General features: G+C 40.5%; 1 protein-coding gene and 1 long non-coding RNA gene across 6 annotated transcripts in view; one reads left to right on the top strand and one right to left on the bottom strand.

The window, feature by feature from the left end:
- Positions 1 to 168, bottom strand: part of LOC106504941 (uncharacterized) — a 10,720-nt gene extending 10,552 nt beyond the window's left edge. For both annotated transcript variants that reach the window (XR_001298900.3, XR_014815652.1), the window contains exon 1: positions 122 to 168. This is a non-coding gene — a long non-coding RNA (uncharacterized LOC106504941). The remainder of the gene's footprint in view (positions 1 to 121) is intronic.
- ELK4 (ETS transcription factor ELK4) overlaps positions 1 to 21,114 on the top strand; it is a 21,773-nt gene extending 659 nt beyond the window's left edge. For 2 of the 4 annotated variants that reach the window (XR_014815650.1, XR_014815651.1), the window contains exons 2-6: positions 6,287 to 6,502; positions 8,639 to 9,514; positions 10,249 to 10,365; positions 12,407 to 12,577; positions 19,014 to 21,114. Coding sequence is in view for 2 of the 4 variants with exons in the window: in XM_003357396.5 (XP_003357444.1) it covers positions 6,296 to 6,502; positions 8,639 to 9,514; positions 10,249 to 10,365; positions 12,407 to 12,505 (1,299 nt within the window). In the remaining 2 variants the exon portion in view is untranslated. Of the gene's footprint in view, positions 1 to 6,286; positions 6,503 to 8,638; positions 9,515 to 10,248; positions 10,366 to 12,406 lie in introns of all 4 variants that reach the window. The other 2 variants (XM_003357396.5, XM_005667536.4) reach the window with 1 other exon arrangement.

The following is a 21,114-nucleotide window of genomic DNA, read 5'->3' as shown; positions in this document are numbered from 1 at the left end:
TTGCTTTTTTTGTTTTTTTGTTTTTTTTCCTTGGGGCGGGGGGAGGGCAACAGGGGAGCGATTCTGACTTTCTGTAGTGACAGGAAGTTGGAAAGTGAAAGTACGGTAATTCAGTGCTTACCCAGGCACGGTGAGGTTGCGGCTCTTCCCCGGGACTTTGATCTCCTCGGGGGCACACGGTCATCCGCGTCTCTTCCTCTCCCCAAGCTCGCTGTTCATCCGGTGTCAAGTTTCATTTCTTTAACTGCTTCTCTCCAGCAAACCTCCTCCCCCTTTACTTTCCGATTAATATACAGCTGCCGCAAGGCTGGTGGCTTCTTCATTCTTCGGAACTGTCTTTTAAGAGCTGAATATTAACTGGCCTTGGCGGGAAAGAAGGGGCAGTCTTGATTGAAGTAGTGGAAAGATAGAGTTGGCTTTTTCCCAGGCTATCACTGTTTGAAGTTCGGGGCATTTAAGTAAAGACCCTGGAGTTTTATTCCGAATCAGAACGGTTCGCGCATCTCTTTGGTTGGTGGATCAGGTCCTCCCTCCCCCTTTGCCATCTCCCACTTACCGCCCCACTGCGTGGAAAACTTGGTGCTGCACTATTTAAGAGTGTCGGTAGTGTTTTAGTTACAACGTATTGTGGTTCTATCTTCCCTTCTCAGGAACTCTCTCTTGACTTTTATTTCAACATTAAAACTGCGTTAAGTGGAATCCATTTAGGGAACTACTGTTTTTAAGTTTAATGGTAACAGTACACTTTTAATATTCTGTTAGTGTAGGATACACAAGGTACTTTTTGACAACGACGATGGTTTTACCTCAAAATTAGTCTTGATACATGTCATAATTGGTTGTTTTATTGAAGCAACCTTCTGAATTTGGAGACATGTATTTTTTGGGTCTTAGCTACTGTTTCTGAAAAATAGTTGGGCTGTGGGGTCACCACAGCAACTAGGCTATGTGTATTGTAAACATGTTTAGGGTGGAAAAGGTTTCATTTAATAGAGACTTCCTTTCCCTAGTGAATTCCTCAGCATGGTCCTTTCATTTTAGCACAGGGATTAATCTCCTATCTTTGAAGCGTTATGTTAGAATCAGTTGTATTTTCCACATTTAACCTCTGAAGAATCAGTTTCCTTCTTTTGGATCAGTTAAGTATTTCTCTCCCACATTATACTTCTAAAAACACTTTTAAAAATGTAACTTTGGGGGAAAATACTGTAATTGTAGAAACACTGAGATTTTTGTGAGAAGAAAAATAAAGGATTTGGGGTTTTTTTGACTGAAGATAACAAAAATAAAAGTGTATTTTTTTACTTTTTTTCACCTTTGTATTTTTAAATAATTGTTTTCTGTAACTTTTTTCCTTTTATTTTTTTATGGCTGAGGAAATCTCTTTTATGGCTAAGAAATTCCATCTTAATAGCACACTTGTAGGAACTAAAATGAAGAGGTTCTACTTAACTATATGCCCAGTGGTTCACCACTCTTTCTTTTTTTTCCCCCCCACTTTTTATAATTTTTTTTTCCATTATAGCTAATTTACAGTGTTCTGTCAATTTTCTACTGCACAGCAGGGTGACCCAGTCACACATACATGTATACGTTCTTTTTTCTCACATTATCGTGCTCCATCACAAGTGACCAGATATAATTCCCAGTGTTATACAGCAGGATCCCATTGCTTATCCATTCCAAAGGCAATAGTTTGCATCTATTAACCCCAAATTCCCATTCCCTCCCAGTCCCTCCCCCTCCCTCTTGGCAACCACAAGTCTGTTCTCCAAGTCCATGATTTCAATTTCTGTGGAAAGGTTCATTTGTGCCATATATTAGATTCCCAATATAAGTGATATCATATGGTATTTCTTTCTCTTTCTGACTTACTTCACTTAGTATGGGAGTCTCTAGTTCCATCCATGTTGGCTGCAAATGGCCTTATTTTGTTCTTTTTTATGGCTGAGTAGTATTCCATTGCGTATAGATACCACATCTTCCTAATCCAGTCATCTGTCGATGGACATTTAGGTTGTTTCCCTGTCTTGGCTGTTGTGAATAGTGCTGCAATGAACACAGGGGTGCAGGTATCTTTTTCAAGGAAAGTTTTGTCTGGATATATGCCCAAGAGTGGGATTGCTGGGTCATAAGATAGTTCTATATATAATTTTCTAAGGTACCTCCATACTGTTTTCCATAGTGGTTGTACCAGTTTACATTCCTACCAGCAGTGCAGGAGGGTTCCCTTTTCTCCACATCCTCTCCAGCATTTGTTATTTGTGGTCAGTCAGATTTATTTTCAGTCAAAGCCAATAAATCAATATCAAAATTGAATGAGTAGAATATTTCTTTAAAGTACCCACTGAAAATGTCAATTTTGTCTCTTTGTTAGTTTCTCCCCGAAGAAAATTCCTTTTCCAGTACTTCAGTCCAAAATCCACAGTGCCCTTTTTCTTTCACAACAATTGTTTAATCCCAGTACGCGCTGTAAAGAAGCTTCGGTGTTTTCCACAGTTAGGTTCTGCCCTGCAATGTCCAGCAGCTCCGCCAGCATGTGGCTCAGTCCATGCTCTCTCCTAATAACCAAAGGGGGTGGTGGTGAAAGTTAACCCCTCACCACCCTGGGAACACTTCCTATTTGCTCCGCATAGCACTTGGGTGTTCACCGTGGAGATGTCGATGGTGATTTCTGTCTTTGTGCGTGTATAGCTTAGTCATTATAAACGTGTAGGGCTCAAGCATTATGTCCCTGAGAGGCATTAAGATTCTAGGATTTGGTTTGGTGAATGTTTCCAAAAATAGATGGAATTATAGGCACCACATTTGTAATGGTCTTGAGATTCCAGTTCTCTGTCTTTCCTTTTTTCTTTCTGACTCCCCCACTTCCCCCTCCTTCTGGCATCGTCATCATCATCATCTTTCACCTATTCACACTGCTATAAGCATTCTTTTTTTTTTAATTTTATATATTTTTTCCACTGTATAGCATGGGGACCAAGTTACATGTATACATTTTTTTTCCTCCCTTTGTTCTGTTGCGATGTAAGTATCTAGACATAGTTCTCAGTGCTACACAGCAGGATCTCATTTAAATCCATTCCAAGAGCAGTAGTTTGCATCCGTTAACCCCAAGCTCCCCCGATCGCTTCCACTCCCTCCTTCTCCCCCCGGGCAACCACAAGTCTATTCTCCAAGTCCATGATTTTCTTTTCTGTGGAAAGGTTCATTTGTGCTGTGTATTAGATTCCAGTTATAAGTGATATCATATGGTATTTGTCTTGGTCTTTCTGACTTATTTCACTCAGTATGAGAGCTCTAGTTCCATCCATGTTGCTGCAAATGGCATTATGTCGTTCTTTTTATGGCTGCGTAGTATTCCATTGTGTATATATACCACATCTTCCTAATCCAGTCATCATCATCATCTTTCACCTATTCACACTGTTGTAAGCATTCTTGATAGGAAGATGTCTGGAAATGTAGAGATTTGAGTTCTTTGGGTAAGCCGAAATTTGCTAGGGAGTAGTTGTAACAGATTTAGACTAACAAATAATTGTTTAAATGGGAAACATGTAGTTAAAAAGTAACTTGCCATGAACAGGCATCATCAGAAGAAAAGCCTCTGGTAAATTCAGAGAAATGACAGGGAACTCCTCCCCCCCAATACTTGATGGACATAATATAAAACCACTATTTTAACCCAGCTGAAGTGAGGCTGTGGAAAAGTATGATTCCTAGTGGGCATGGTTATTTCCCACTAAAGTAGCACTTCATGTTTGCATATTATTATCCCTTAGTATCTAATAATGTAATACTTCTTTACAACCCACTGGTGATGTGAATGCTTTTATCCACCTAGAGATGTGGTTTCCCTAATGAACAGGGTACTCAACTGTGACTACAGATACTTGGATTCATGGCCTGTTTCTCCATTAACTCTAACTGTGGGAGGCACCTCCTCCTTTCTATTCTTTAATATTTTCCCTTTTTTCCTGCCTTTTTTTCAGGGCCACATGAGTGGCATACGGAGGTTCCCAGGCTAGGGGTTGAATCAGAGCTGTAGCCACCAGCCTACACCACAGCAACAGCAATGGCAGACCGGAGCCACGTCTGTGACCTACACCACAGCTCGTGGCAACACCAGATCCTTCCCAACTGAGGGAGGCCAGGGATTGAACCTGTGTCCTCATGGACACTGGTCAGATTCGTTTCTGTTGAGCCATGATGGGACCTCCTTTTCACCTTTTTAATTTTAAGAATTCTTTATATTCTTTTTGATGGAAGTCCTTTATTATTTAAAAGTACTTTCTCCCATTCCAAGGATTGTCTTCTCACTTGATGGTATTATTTGCAACACAGAGTTTTAAATTTTAATGTACTCCTGTTTACCTGTTTCTATAGTATTCTTTTTGGCCGTGCCCATGGCATGCAAAAGTTACCGGGCCAGGGATCAAATCCATGTCACAGCAGTGACCTAAGCTACGGCAGGGACAACGCCAGATCTTTAACCCACTGTGCCCCCAAGGGAACTCCTGTTTTTATAGTATTTTAACAGAATAAATTTGATTAACTTTCAAGTCCTGTTCTGATCCACTGAGATAAAGAAAGGAAAGTTCTTTTTGTGTGTGTGTGTGAAGTTGCCATCATAGACTTCTTAGGATATGCTTATATATATTTGGCCAGAGTTTCTGCCCTAGAGAATGTTTCCTTATAAACAAGGTGTTTTGAAGTTTTTGTGAGGAAAATAACTGTGAGAAACATTTCCTTGCTGCTCCATTGCCTAAACCAGTGGTTGCTCACAGGGATGATGATGTCCCCCAGGAGAACATTTGGCAACATCTGGCGACATTTTGATTGCCAAACTGGGCAGGAGGTGCTACTGGCACCTAGTGGCTAAAGGCCAGGGATGTTGTTAGGCAAACTACAAAGCATGGGACAGCCTCCAGGAACAAAGAGTTATCTGGCCCCACACATCAATAGTATCGATCTGCGCTAAATAGGAAGATCCTAAAACTTGAGATATTGAAAAATTTTCAGGACATTCCTGTCATGCATGGCTCAGCGGTCACGCACCCGACTAGCATCTGTGAGGATGCAGGTTTGATCCGTGGCCTTGCTCAGTGGGTTAAGGATCCTTTGGCATTTCTGTGAGCTAGGATGTAGGTCGCAGACGTGGCCTGGATCCAGCTTTGCTGTGGCTGTGGTGTAGGCCAGTAGTTGCAGCTCCCATTCCACCCCTAGCTTGGGCACTTCCATATGCCCTGGGTGCGGCCCTTAAAAAAAAAAAAAAAAAAAAAAAAATTTCAGTTCAGATCTTTCTAGTCAATTAAAGGTTGCTATTCAAATAAAAGAGCAGTCTACACAGATGGAATCCCTGTGTATGGGATGGTGACTTGTAATTTGTAAATTAAGAAACATTTTGCTGAATTTTTAGTGCTGCCAACTTATGTGTAAATTACATTTATGCCAGTGGAAACTGTTTGGAGGAGAAATACCTGCAGAGCAAAAGTTGGTTATTTCCTCTCCCTCCGGACCTCCTGAAGACACACACATACATGTTCTGGCAAATACGAGAGCTGGGCTAGTTTAGATGGATACTGAAAAGATAGTCTCCTCAGAGAATAGGACAAAGAGTTTTTAAGATAAAACTTAATGACAATTATAATCTTATTGATTGGCCTTGATCCGTCTGCTCCTATAATTTATAGAGCTAGCTTTATCTCTCAGTAAGACTTTCCTTAAGCAGAGTGGTGTGCTTAAAAGTTTCAACTCTGGATCCAGATTGCCTGGGTTTATTTTTATTTTATTTTATTTTATTTGTCTTTTGTCTTTTTCTAGGGCCACTCCCATGGCATATGGAGGTTCCCAGGCCAGGGGGTCTAATCGGAGCTGTAGCCGCCGGCCTACGCCACAGCCAGAGTCACAGGGATCTGAGCTGCGTCTGCAACCTGCATCACACAGCTCACGGCAATGCTGGGTCCTTAACCCACTGATCAAGGCCAGGGATCGAACCCACAACTTCTTGGTTCCTAGTCAGATTCGTTAACCACTGAGCCACGATGGGAACTCCCCCCAGATTGCCTGGGTTTAAATCTCAGCTTCACCATTTACTTGCATGATCTTGGACAAGTTACTTTACTCTTATGGATCAGCTTTTTTGCATGTAAAATGAGGCTGCAGTAGTATCTCTCTTATAGGATTTCTGTGGAGATGAAATGAAGTGATGCAGTTAATACTTGAAACTGCCTGATGTATACACTATTGGCTGTTAACTGAGTATCTTCTCTGATGCCTCTTTCAGCTCATTGCTATGGACAGTGCTATCACCCTGTGGCAGTTCCTCCTTCAGCTCCTAAAGGAGCCTCAGAATGATCACATGATCTGCTGGACCTCTAATAATGGGGAGTTCAAGCTTTTGCAGGCAGAAGAGGTGGCTCGTCTCTGGGGGATTCGAAAGAACAAGCCCAATATGAATTATGACAAACTCAGCCGAGCCCTCAGATACTATTATGTGAAGGTAATACACATCCACCTCAAAACAAGAATTGTTCCTTCTGTTGAGGTTCGAGGTACTCATGCCCTGGCTTATTTATTTATTTAAAGAAGTTTTTGAAAAACTGAGGTATAATTGATATTTACAATTATATTAGTTTGGGGTACACAGCATCATGATGTGATATTTGTAAAAACTGAAATGATTACTGTTCTGGTTTATTTTAATCCAGTTTATTTTATAGCTAGAGTAGTTCGGAATTAGAATGAAAGATCTGAATGTTCCAGCTGTATTTCTGCAAATTCTGATTCAGTAGCCCACTCCCATTGTGCATATTTTATTCCTAATCGGAGTCGTTTTTAAAGAAGAAATGAGTATACGGAGTTCCCATTGTGGGGCGATGGGATTGGTGGTGTCTCCACAGTGCCGGGGCACAAGGTCCATCCCCAACCTGGTTTAGTGGGTTAAAGGATCACAATGGCAGTGCAGATCTGATCCATGATCCGGGAACTCCATATGCTTCAGGGTGGCCAAAAAGGAAAAAAAGGTTAGAGTTGGAATGAAGAAAAGGAAATTTGAGGTTCTTAAAGATAAATAAACTCTTGCCCGTGTCATAATTTACTTGGAAATTATATTTATGTATTTATTATTTTGTCTTTTTGCCTTTTCTAGGGCCGCTTCCCGCGGCATGTGGAGGTTCCCAGGCTAGGGGTCCAATTGGAGCTGTAGCCGACGGCCTACACCAGAGCCACAGCAACACAGGATCGGAGCCGCGTCTGTGACCTACACCACAGCTCAGGGCAATGCCGGATCCTTAACCCACTGAGCAAGGCCAGGGATTGAACCCGAAAACCTCATGGTTCCTAGTTGGATTTGTTAACTACTGCGCCACAACAGGAACTCCGGAAATTATCTCATATTTAAATTGCCTCATATTTACTTGTTTTTTAGCTTTACTTAATTCTTCCTCTTTTTTTTTTTTTTTTTTTTTTTTTGTATTTTTAGGGCCATACTGCGGCATATGGAGGTTCCCAGGCTAGGGATCGAATCAGAGCTATAGCCACTGGCCTATGCCACAGCCACAGCAATGCAGGATCCGAGCTGTGTCTGCAACCTACACTGCAGCTCACAGCAATGCTGGATCCTTAACCACTGAGCAAGGCCAGGGATCGAACCTGCGTCCTCATGGATACTAGTCAGATTTGTTTCCGCTGAGCCACAACAGGAACTCCATAATTCTTACTTTTTAATTTAACCCTAGAACATAGATTAATTTCTTAAAGAATAGCTCTTAATACCTAGATTTGATTTTTTAGTGAAAATTTACTTATTTTTGTCTAATTTCTTATTATTTTGAATACATTCTTGGGCATGGAGGTAAAATAAATGGTTCAGATGGATAGAATTAGAATGAGAAGCTGGGATCTTAATTTCTTTCACGTTGGAGTGGTTGATTGCACCCGCTTTCCTGTATGGAGAGGGGAGGTGAGAAACAAAGGGAGTTTCTGAAGGAAGCGTCCTAAGCACAAGTAATGTTCTCAATTCCTTTTTGCTTCCTCAGGGTGTGAATGGCTTGTATCATTGGGGTCATTTGAGATTGCAGTTCAGTGTTTTGTTTTGTTTGCTTTTTAGGGCCGCAGGTGGGGCATGTGGAAGTTCCCAGCCTAGGGGTCGAATCAGAGCTACAGCTGCCAGCCTGTGCCACAGCCACAGCAACATGGGATCTGAGCCGCATCTGTGACCTGCACCACAGCTCACGGTAATGCCGGCTCCTTAACCCACTGAGCGAGGCCAGGGATCAAACCTGCATACTCATGGATGCTAGTTGGGTTCGTTACCGCTAAGCCACAATGGGAACTCCATAGTTCAGCGATTTTTGGCTGTGTACAGATATGTGGTTGACAGGGTTGAGCAATTAAAATCTTTCCACTTTTATGTAACATATCATTTTCAGTTATTTATAGGACATTTAGATGTTTTTTAACTTGTACTCCATAATAGTAGGAACTGTGTTTGTGATGGCTAGATACATTTGGACGATTTTGAAGTATTCGAGTAGACTACCTGTCAGATAGAGAGCCGCGTTAGGTCGGTCTTTTCATGAACCGTGGGGGTAAATTTATCAGAAAGTATAAGAATGCTTATCTTGTTTATCTCCAGAACATCATTAAGAAAGTGAATGGTCAGAAGTTTGTGTACAAGTTTGTCTCCTACCCGGAGATTCTGAGCATGGATCCGATGACAGTGGGCAGGGTTGAGGGAGACTGTGAAGCTCTGGGCATCGCTGAACTCAGCAGCAACAGTTCCAGAGACGTGGAGAACGGAGGGAAAGAGAAGCCGCTGCAGCCTGGTGCCAAGACCTCTAGCCGCAATGACTACATCCACTCTGGCTTATATTCTTCATTTACTCTCAACTCTTTGAACTCCTCCAGCAGGAAGCTTTTCAAATCTATAAAGGTTGAGAATCCAGCTGAGAAGTTGGCAGAGAAAAAATCTCCTCAGGAGCCAACGCCATCTGTTATCAAATTTGTAACAACACCTTCCAAAAAGCCACCAGTTGAACCCTTTGCTGCCACCATTTCAACCGGCCCCAGCATTTCTCCATCTTCAGAGGAAACGATCCAAGCGTTGGAGACTTTGGCCTCCCCCAAACTGTCTTCCCTGGAAGCCCCAACTTCTGCATCCAGTGTAACCGCCGCCTTTACCACCGCACCTCCTAGTTTGTCTGGATCCCCCTTGCAGGAGGCTCCTGGAACACCTTCACCACCGCTGAGTTCCAACCCCGACATGGACACAGACATGGAGTCCGTGGCTTCCCAGCCAGTGGAACTTTCAGAGAACTTGTCCCTGGAGCCTAAAGACCAGGATTCTGCTTTGCCAGAAAAGGACAAAACAAATAATTCATCAAGGTCCAAGAAACCCAAGGGGTTAGAGCTGGCACCCACCCTCGTGATCACAGGCAGTGATCCAAGCCCACTGGGAATACTAAGCCCATCTCTCCCGACAGCTTCTCTTACGCCAGCACTTTTTTCACAGGTAATGCTTTCTTTCCTTTGAAGGCTTTCTTTCGTTTTTGGTTTTTACTCACCTCTTTAAACAAATCCAGAGTTTATAACCTCACTTCTCATTCTGCTATGTATATAACCTTAGGGAGGTTGTATATGACCTGCTTCCTCCTTTCAATTAGGATTGTCCAAATAAAAAGTTTGGAGTACTTGTTCTACAAGTAAATAAATGTTTTGGTTTTTCCATTTTCTCCTAAAGAAAGTAAGTATATAGTTTTTCTCTTTTTTGGGGGGTGGGGTCTTATAAAACAATAGTCATAATCTCAACAGATCCTTGAGGACCTTAAGAAAAATGGGGGTGATGGTGAGTAACAAGGTTGCATAGTTACATTAGATATTTCTTAAATTGCCTGTCTCTTATAATGTTTAAATAGTTAGTTTACTCCTAGATCTCATTATTAAGGGGAAAATATGTTTGTGACCATAATTTCTCCATACCTGAGTCCAGATTGTGTTTTTTTTTTTTTTTTTTTTTCTATTTGAAAAAGACCCTACAAAAACGAGAGAGGAAATATTTTGACCTTTGTCTTTCCTGGGTTGCAAAAGTGATTTCTGAGGTTTTGCCTGTGGTAAAATTTGAGACTCGGGGATATTTGGAGTGGAGAATAGGACAATATCTGGGTTCAGGGCTGTGAGTGTTTATTGCAAGGATAAAGCATAATCCTGATAAACCATTGAGTTGTATCTTTATTTTGTATATTACAGACCCCTATCTTACTGACTCCGAGCCCCTTGCTCTCCAGCATCCACTTTTGGAGCACTCTCAGCCCCGTTGCTCCCCTGAGTCCAGCCAGACTGCAAGGTGCTAACACACTCTTCCAGGTAAATTACATAAAGCTCATCTTTTGTAATTGGGGTGAAGTAAATGAAGAAAGAGGCAAAAAGGCAAAATCTGCTTTTCAGTCTTTGTTTTTTGTTTTTTTTTCTGGCCACACCCACGGCATATGGAAGATCCCAGGCCAGGGATTGAATCAGATACACAGCTGCCACCTATGCTGCAGCTGTGGCAACACCGGATCCTTTAACCCACTGTGCTGGGCTAGGGGTTTGAACTCTGCCTCCAGAGTCTTAACCCCCAGCACCATAGCAGGAACTCCTGCTCTTCAGTTTAATGGTTGTAAAACTTCTGCTTAATAAACATTCTTTAGATTTATTTTTGAATTCCTAAGTGTTAATTTTCTGGCCAGTAAACAACTCAGGTAAACATTCACGGCAGAGTTTCCTTTTCCATACATTTGAATTGGACCAAGAATTGTACAAGACTATAGTGGATTTTGAGTCCACCCAATTTTTTTGGTCATTCTAAATGCTAGAACTCCTCTTTTCCACCCCCCCCCCAAAATATGTGTGTGTGTCCACACACACACACACACACACATATATATATATTTTAGGAGGGACCTTTGCAGATAGGTTTCCCTTTTTAACTGAGAATTTTTAAAAAATAGAGTTCCCTCATGGCCTAGTGATGAAGGATTCAGTGTTGTTACTGCTGTGGTTGGGCTTGATCCCTGGCCCGGGAACTTCTGCATAAGCAAGTGTGTCCCCCCACCCCAAATAGAGAAAACTTGAGAATCGTGTATCAAATATCCCCATTTCCCCCTCACTCAGAATTGATATTCATCAACATTTTGAGTATGTATTTAAAAAAATGAACATTATATTACCTTTTAACCAAGACCTTAGGAAAGGTCTCACAACTTTAAACCATTATTTTGCCCAAAATATCAATGGTTTATAACTGAAAGTCTTTCCTGAAGTTGATTCATTTACTTATTCAAGGGTAACTCCCTGAGAGATTTTCTTAGATTTTTGTATATAACTTTCCAAGAACAAATGAAATGGTAAGGGAAAAAAAGAAAATAGGAGTTCTCCTGTGGTGCAGCAGGTTAAGGATCCAGCATTGTCTCTGTAGTGCCTTGGTTCACTGCTTTGGCGCAGGTTTGATCCCTGACCTGGGAACGTTCATATTTTGTGGGCATTTAAATAAATAAATAAAAATCTTTCTACTTCTGAATTCTTTTGGCAAAACGTCTAAATTATTGACTAGAAAAGTGTTGAGAATTTTCCATATTTCTTTTCCATATTTTTCTTTGCCTCTCACAGATAATTGAGTTGTTGAAAGTCATAGTGCTCATGTAGCTTCAGCCTGGACTCTCAGAACATGTGATGAGGAGCCCTTTTCAGGAACGAGCACTCTGTAACTGTTTGCACCAATTATAAATAGGGTTAAGAGATGGGCATCTCATTCTGGACCTCTTTTTGACAGTGATTTGCTTTATAATTAAATTATACTCTGTAGTGCCTGCTGTCATTTATGGCACTTTCTAAAACCTTCATTTGAAGTCAGATGTAAACCTGTGTACCCTAGCATCTGAAGGAAGGTATAGCTTTGTTATTTCTATTAGGCTGGAGAGTGTTTATATATATATATATATATATATATATATATATATATATTTATGGCTGCCGCTCCTGTGGCAAATGGAAGTTTCCAGGGTCGGGGATTGAATCAGAGCTGCAGTTGCAGCCTATGCCACAGTTTACAGCAACAGCCAATCCTGAATCCACTGAGGCGGGCAAGGGATTGAATCTGCATCCTCACAGAGACAATATCAGGTCCTTAACCCGCTGAGCCACAACAGGAACTCCGAAAGTGTTAATATTTAACATGTAAGACAAACAGTGTTTTTCTTTAAAGTGTTTGTGACATCATATTTTTCTATGATAAACAATTGCTGCCTTTGTCCTCTGAGCCACTGCAGGTGGCTGTCGTGTTCTGCCTCAGGGAATATAATAGGGATAGGAAGTAAAATTTGAGGTTGCATAATAGGATGGTGATGTGTTTTATTTTCTTTCTCAGTTTCCTTCTGTGCTGAACAGTCATGGGCCATTCACTCTGTCTGGCCTGGATGGACCTTCCACCCCTGGCCCATTTTCCCCAGATCTACAGAAAACATAACCTATGCACTTGTGGAATGAGAGAGCCAAGGAATAAAGAAACAGAGAGATACTCAACATGATTACATTTAAAGTGAGCGATCGATACTTCCACACTGCTGATAATAGACTCTTGGGATTTCTGCCGCTCCCATTAAAATGCTTTTGTAGGATTCCCTTTGAATGGGACTCAAGTTAGACTGTGTATGCAAATGCCTTAATTGGAGTCCAAACTCCACCTCCCTCTTTTTCTGTTTAAAAAATATTTTGAACTTTGTGTTAAAGACATTTTTGGTGGGGTTTAGCAGCTAGCTATGCTTCGTAAGAGCAATGATGAACAAAGTTACTCCTCTGCCTTATTGGGACCTTAGGCTAGGGAAAAAAAAAATTATGCTTTGAGCATATTCTATAAAGAAATATTAGGTGAATGAAATTGGCCATATCTTTAGGACCTAAGTGTGCTCTGTTGAATAGTAAACCTGAGATGTGCATAAGCAGTGGAGGAAAAAGAATCATCCTCTTGACACTGCCTAAGACTGGGGTAGGACTATTGGGGAGGTTCTGTTTTGTGGTGAACTGCAACGTATGTGAGCAACTCCACAAATAGGCATGGTCTTTACATTTATTCAGGGTGGGTCTTTTAGCCATAAGTGTGATCTTGTCTGAGCCTGTCAACAGAGCTTGGAGCTAGTTTGTTCCCACATAGAAAGATTTGTAAACCCTGGGGCTTAAGGCAGTGTTTGGAACAACCAGTGAGAATATGGGACCCCATATCTGGCACAGAAATGTCATCTGCACCCATGCAATGCAGCATGGTAAATGATGGCCTGTAGGGGGATGAACCTGGGCTTGGAAATTTTGAGGCATCTCTGGGTCAAAAAGATGGGGTTGAATAACTTGAAACAACATGCAGGGCTTTTCCCAGTTATAAGATACCCAGTGTGAAGGACCCTGTTTTCTGTTCATTTTATCCCATTTTCTAGTCTGTATATTTATCCTTTTAAATTTAAGGATGTTAGAGGTTGTGATGGTTTGAATGATGTAATTAGGAAGATGAAATGCAAAGTGAAGCCTCCAAATCTGTAGTGAGGTAAAGATGAGCGTATTTCTTTGAAAAAAAATTTTTTTTTAATGAAGGAGGAAGAGAGTTGCTTTGGAAATGATCATAAGTGGGATTGGATTATTCAGATTAGTGGTGAAACATTTAGGCCTTCGTCTCTTCCACATTCATAAAATGTTACCATAATGTCCTCCCATCACAGTGGAGTCTTTTGAAAAATTTGGCTTCAAAGTCCAGGATTAGATGATATCCTGCCACTGTCACCACCACTACCCCCCTGGCCATTAAACTAGTCTTTCAGCCCCAGAAATAGTTCCTATAATTGAACCACCTGAACCAAATGGAATGAGGGAGTCAGGACTCGACACTGCTATAAACCAACATTTTCCCGGTGTATAAAAGTCACTTTAAATTTGCTGTGTACAGTGTAGAGAAACTCTAATAGACGTCTACGCTAGTTCACTAGTAGCAGAGGGACAGTATTCAGGGAGCTGCCTTTATATTTGTAGCTTTGGAGACCTGTTACTGGTTCAGTTGTGGTTATCAGCTGAGAAGTTCTGTTCCTGAGATGTGCAATAATAGTGTTGAAAGGTAGTGTTCAGTAGTGACGGGGAACAGACATCCTGGATTTTTTTCCCACATCGAATCATTTAGTTTGCATGCCTCTTTGAAATTAGCTTGCTCTGCAGCACTTTGGAATAGTCTTATTAGGTTAATTCACATTTTGTACATTAAATAAGGAAATATTGATGGCTTGATTGAACTAGATATTTTCAATTTTGAAAGCACAAAAAGTATCTTTGAATCAGAGGAGAAAAGCCATTGGTTTGTTGTCACAGATAATATCTTTGCTAATTAACTGTGTCAGCACAGGGGTGCCTGGGAACCAAAGGCACCTTTAAAACTCAGTCAAAGCAACTTCCTAGGAGCCAGTTTGAGTGAGTCCTCTGCCTATAAACCTCTCCCGGGAGTCTCTGAGAGGTGCGGGCCTGGGAGGTTGATGATGATCTGCTTTCTCTTTGAGATCAACTATTCTGGGGAATCTGGCGTGTGTGTTTGTGTGTATGTGTGTGTTCACTTTTTAAAAAATGAAACTACAACCGTAGCACAAATGTTTGAGGCAGATGGTTCTATTTGTAAACTACCTCCTTCCTGGAAAAGTCTCTGCTTTGTAGTTATTTGAACATCCATAGAGGAGTTCTTTGCATCAGAAGGTGACATGCCACTTAAAATCAGTATTCACTGGAGGGAATTATATTTGGCCTAGCTGTAGCCGCTATCCATCACTAGTCACTTGGCCAGGATGAATGCTGGTGGGCAAACGTACCCAAGTTAAGATAGGGGAGCAGGTTGAATGAGTTTTTGAGACTTCTGCTATGATTAGCTTAACTTTTCGTTTGCTCTCTCCAATAGCTAGTAAGTTGTATGCTGGGAAATGTTTAACAGCCAGGCTGTCGAAAGGGAAAAAGAGGCCTTAAATTGTAGTATTTGCTGATTTCCATGATGTAAGTTACTCCCTTGTGGCTGATTTTAAACCTTGGAGTTGAGAAGGGATGTTGGCTCAGAGCCACACACACTCAGCCAACAGACCACTACATTTATTCCACACTAGGGTGGATTTTCACATAATTTTTTTTTCTTTTCTTTCTTTCAAGGGCTGCACCCATAGCATATGGAGGTTCCCAGGCAAGGGGGTCGAACCGGAGCTTTAGCTGCCAGCTTGCACCACAGCCACAGCAGCACAGGATCCGAGCCATGTCTGCCACCTACACCACAGCTCATGGCCATGCTGGATCCTTAACCCACTGAGCAAGGCCAGGGATCGAACCTGCATCTGCATGGATGCTAGTCATATTCATTTCCACTGAGCCACCACAGGAATTCCCTCACATAATTTCTAAAATAATTTTTTCTCTTTGGTTTGTCACAATGCTTTCGTGATGTAATATCCCTCATGGCATATTTTGTGTGTTCAAACAAAGGTGGAAACTTCCATTGATATAAAAAAAATTTATACATGATGGAAGAATCCAGAAACCCTCAAAAGGTCACCTTTAAGCTTTTTAGAATTAAAGTATAGGTTTAATTTTTCTACATTTTGGTGGTTAAAATACAGGAATAGTAATTTTTTTTTAGATTTTGATGGGAAAAATATGCCCAGGAAACTATGTAGTAAAAGGTACTGGATTTTTTTTTTTGTTTTTTTACACTGAATTTTTCTTTACACCCAAAGAATTCCTTAAAGATTTGCATATTATGTTAGAGATCAAAAAAGGCAGGACTGACCATTGAATCTTTTCACACGGCACAATTTCTAGTTTTCTCTGTATGATGTGTCACTTAGGCTTGGAGGGGAATACAAATCAGAGGCTTGGAATTTGGGAGCTGTCACTGCAGGCTGTTGAGATTATCCTTCCCAGCTGGCATTGTATGATGTTCAGTCTAAGGACATTGTTTCATCCTGATCCCAGGATTTGTGCTATGATTCTAAAATTCTCCAAGGCCGTTTCTTGTGTTGCTAGTGAATTTATGCACATTAGAGGCACTCACTGACATTTCGGAAAAGCAGTCTCCAACCTTTCTGAACACTCATCTTGATCAATAAAAGGTTTTGAACATAAATCCCTTTTGCAAATTCATATGCTGTATGCTAAGTTATATATTGCTATGCTAAAGTCATATGTACATTATAAGATATATGCAAAACAGAAAATAAGGGCAGCATAAAAATATGTCTTGAGTAGATATTCTGGTATCTTCTTCCTGTACCCAGTAGATTGTCTTGTGCCCTGCCCTTCACAGTGTGTACTCTATTTTGAAGACCCCTCACTGATCAAGGTATTCTCAGTCTAATCTTGAAAAACAAAAATGTAGATGCTTTGGTTGTTAATATGGGGAAATCCTTTCCATGTTTGATCTGACTTTTATGTAAAATCTCTGGAAGAGATATAGGAATTTTTCAGGAAAGCTTGTCATCTAACTTTCTGAAGCTTCATACTAATTCTTTTTCATCACTTGCCAAATAGCCCATTACCAAGTATTTTCCAGAGCTTTACGCATATGATTTTTGATAGCTTGTCATCTCTTTCCTTTTCATATTAGGTGTGACTTTATAACTTCTCTTTTATTTGCTGTTCACCAACTTTTTTTTTGACCTTATTAATGTTATATTTTACCAACAATTTCAGAACTATTTCAAGTTGCTTTATGTTAAAATATGTAACAACCTTCATTTCTTGCTGCATTAAGAAGTTTTAATTTTTTTAATTTGTAAATTTTGGCATCTGAAGAAATACTTTCTTGATGGGCCTGTTCTGTCTATCACTTCATTTACTGTATGAAATGTATTATTTACCCGTACCAGAAATGTAGAATTGTGGTGAGGTGCCACTTTTAGGTGTGTCAACAAGTATGGTGACTAGTGCAGGTCTCTGTGCAGAAGCCTGGAGCTCAGAGTGAAGGACCACGCAGGAGAGCTTGACGCCTCACCAGGTGTACAGACTGTGACCTGAAGGGCAGAAATGGAATCGAGGCGGTAATTGTTCAGTTCACAGTAGTGAAGCAGAGACCAGCCATAGCTGTCGTGAGCAGGTACTCTGACCAGAGAATGAGTTGGATGGAAAATGTTTGATTAATTTTCTTTTTGGTCTGGGGTCAACAAGTAAGTGTCTTGTTACTTGTAATGCTGCTGGTGTTCTACCTGAAACAAGGTGCCCTGTGACTCCTCTCTGTCATCAGAACTCTGCTTGTCGACGTTGAAGTTTTAATCTTAGAATCTAGAATTCTTGTGGGCGGTGGTGTATTAAGCAAGAAGGTGGTTTGATTTCATTTCTCGTATTTGGTGGAATCTGTGAGGCTACATGTCATGTTTTTACCTGCAAGCTGAGCAGATCGGAAAGGTGAGCTGTTGATGTGGAGTGTAAATGTTCCATTTGACTCTGCCAGTTTCTTTAAGCTGCTTTTCTGGAAAAGAACTTGTGATAGATTGATAGCCTACCAGAAAATAGTGATTTCCAGGGTGCTGCCTTGCACACTTAGCCATTGTGAAATGGAACCCGGAGTGGTTTGTGAGAGGGAATGTCGGATCTACGCTTTCTATAGAAGCCAGGAAATTCAAGCTGTTGTTATTAATATCATTTTATTTTTTTTTTTTGCTTTTGGCTTTTTAGGGCCGCACCCGCGGCATATGGAGGTTCTCACGCCAGGGGTCCATTCAGAGCTGTAGCTGCCAGCCTACACCATAGCCACAGCAGCGCTGGATCCTCAGCCCACTGAGCAAGGCCAGGGATCGAACCCGCCTCCTCATGGATACTATTTGGGTTGGTTAACCGCTGAGCCACGACGGGAACTCCTTAACATCATTTTAAATGAAACCTTTAACAAGAGTATTTCTGAAGGATACAATCAAACAGTGTAAGTCTCCTAAACTTTAATCTTTTGAGTATAATATACATCAGGAAGTTTTATGAGGTTAAAATTTTTATTCTAAAATATTTAATTGGGAGACTAGAGCACTTCTTTTATGTCATTCTGATTTATCAGCTGAGTGCATATTTGTGTGTGTGTGTGTATATACTGATGTGTTGACTGAGTATATGTTTGTGTGTATGTGTATAAATAAGTCTATTTTTCAGAGGGAACATATATTCATCCTAGTCTAGGATGGTTCCTAGGCTATTTTATACTCGAACTTAAAAAAAAATAAAAAAACAAAAATAAAAAAATGGCCGCACTTTGCAGTTGCCACTTTTTAAAAACTTAATGCCTCGCACATTTCAGTTTTTTTTTTTTAAATACATAGAATCATAGGCCTTAAAAACTAATTGCTTGTCAATGTTTTAGAAATACTGTACAGAGCTCCATGTAACATACTCTAAGCAAAGTCATCTTAAAACTGTTGTCTTATGTTCATGTTGGTACTGAGCACATAAGGATGTTCTTTCTTAAAATTTCTACATTTATCTTTGTGTAAAATTCTTGTTACATTGGGTTCTAGGTTTCTCAGCAAGGAGGATTATCCTGAAAGTTGTGTTTCTAAAATACAGATTTGACCATGATAGACATAGTGCTGGAGGAATTCTGGCCTTGTAGCCTCATTTATCCTTTTGAACTGTACATAATAAGCATTAGCAGAAAACCTCAGCGTATCTTGGGCTGAATGTTCTTCTCAACTTTGCCTTGTTTCCCATAAGGGCCCATTCTGGTTCTTGTCCCCTCCAAGGATTATGAGCCCTGTGAGGACAGGCCTGGGATCTTCTGGACGGGGTGGGGGTGGGGAGGTGCCCCGTGGCTGGACCTGGGTTCTAGCCAGTGGCATCATTCAAGCTTGCCTAGAGTTCAGGGGTGGGAATGCCATAGGTTGATGTGAAATCACTTGGCACTTTGGCGGGGCGGGGGGGGGGCACCGTTATTAGCACTCTGTAGTTTTTAATAACTGGAAGCACTTAATGATGATTTTGTTTGTTTTCAGCTTTCGGATATTGAGGGTCAGGGATTTAAGGCTTCTTCCTTGTTAATGTTTTCTGGAATTTAAGACTGTTTGGAGAGGGGCTAAATGGATTCCCCAGTGAGCCGGTCTAGGCTCTGTAAGGTATGTTCTTTTGGCTAGGAGATTTTAAAATAATTTACAAGCTTTTACTGATGTGCTTTGTAGAAAGGTTTGCCCTTTAATGCTTTGCAGTTGGTGGATTTTACTCAACTTTGTGAACTCGCCAGCTTTGTTTCTTTTCTGTTTAATCATTGTTACTTCTTGTCTGTCATGTAGGGGACACAGTCCCTTCTAAGACATTTCATACTTTTTGTTTTTGATGGCAGTATTACCAGTGGCCTTTATGTGTACATTACATTCATTGCTTATGAGATAATGTAGCATATTGTATGAACTGCACTGTTCAGTATTACTGAAATTAACTGAGATGCATCTGTGTAAAGATAGAAATGAATAGTTAGTTTTTGATTACTCGAGACCTGTTTATTTGGTTTGGCCATTAGAGCTTTCCTAATTGCAGTCAAATGTATTTCTTCACTTTTACCTTCTAGCAGTTTCATTTATCTTTGTGGGTAGGAAAGATTAAATATGAAACTTAGTGCTGTCATTTTGCTACTCGTTGGCTTGGCTTTGGTTTGAGGCAAATTAACTAAAATTGGTTTCTTAGAATTATGCCCTTTTCACCAGATAATCAAGCTGGCTTTCAAAAAAAGCATGTAATTTTGTGTTCTGAAGAACAGACTAACAATTTTTTTATGAGCTCTAGTGGATCAAGTGTAGACATCACTTGAAAATTAATGTTAAACTTTTGATTTTCACCCACCCAATCTATAAATCAGAAAAAAAGCATATGTCTGCTATGGTGTTAACACAGAGAGATGTATTCTGGTATATCAGTGCCTGAGTTTGGGCTCCCTGGTAATAAGAACTTGTCAAGGTGCTTTCCTCAAACCTCGAGCCATTCACCTGAGAAGATCATTATTTCATTGTACATTTCCCCTCCGGTTTAGTTTATTGAAATCTATCTCTCATAATATCTAGTATCCACTACTTTTGGATTAATAGAATACTTAACATACGCCAGTGCATACCTACCCAAAAGACTGCATTTACTGTTATAGTGTCACTAATAACATGTCTTGATTTTTTTTTTCTTTTTGGTCTTTTTAGGGCCGCACTTGCGGCATATGGAAGTTCGCAGGCTAGGGGGTGAATCTGAGCTGTAGCTGCCCGCCTTTGCCACAGCCACACGGGATCTGAGCTGCATCTGTGATTTATATACCACAGCTCATGGCAACACCGGATCTGTAACCACTGAGTGGGACCAGGGAATCAAACCCGCATCCTCATGGATACTAGTCAGGTTCGTTACCCCTGAGCCACAATGGGAACTCCTAACTGTTTTGATTAATCTCAGTGTAATTTATATTAGAGAGACCGTCAAAGTATTAACATCGCTTTTCTTTCTTTTTCTAAGAAAGCAATTCAAATGATGGTAACTGATAACATTTATTAAAATGACATTGTTATTGATGCAACTGGAGAGAAACTGCCACATCTTCTCACTAAGCAGTCTGACTTAACCTGTTGGGAATCTAAGGGAAGTTGTTTTAGGGTGATCAGCGTGTCTGTAGCCAGAGCCTTGAGCTCTACGTGCATGCATGTGCAGCAAAGAAACTTTAGAGTTTAGGTTGGTTGAGGAAGAGAATGCTCTAGCACTTTGAGGGCTTTATAACATGCTGCTTTTAAGAGGAAAAAGTGTAGTTGATACTCAGTGCATCTCCAGACATAGTAAGGGGTTGCTCTGAATAACCAATCAGGTGATTTTTTTTTCTATCGCTTTGTTTTATGCAAAAATATTGTTAAATTCTATAATGACATGAATCTTTTTAGAAAGATGATACACTTAAACTATTTTATGTAAGAACTGACAGAGGAATTTGCTTTGTATAACGGCAAGCTGGCTTTAAGAAAGCATTGTTTCAAATTTACTAAAGTCCAAAATTATAGAGATATGTTAATAGATGTATGTGCAACTAGATATGGACAATTGTATTTTTTTAAATAAATATTTTTAACAAAA

Source organism: Sus scrofa, chromosome 9 (genome assembly GCF_054392235.1).
Source record: "Sus scrofa isolate SSC_HxYL_T2T_F1_AM1 chromosome 9, Sscrofa_HxYL_maternal_Yorkshire_Landrace_v2.0, whole genome shotgun sequence".
Taxonomy (NCBI): Eukaryota; Metazoa; Chordata; class Mammalia; order Artiodactyla; family Suidae; genus Sus; species Sus scrofa.
This window is presented reverse-complemented; position numbering and strand designations above follow the sequence as displayed.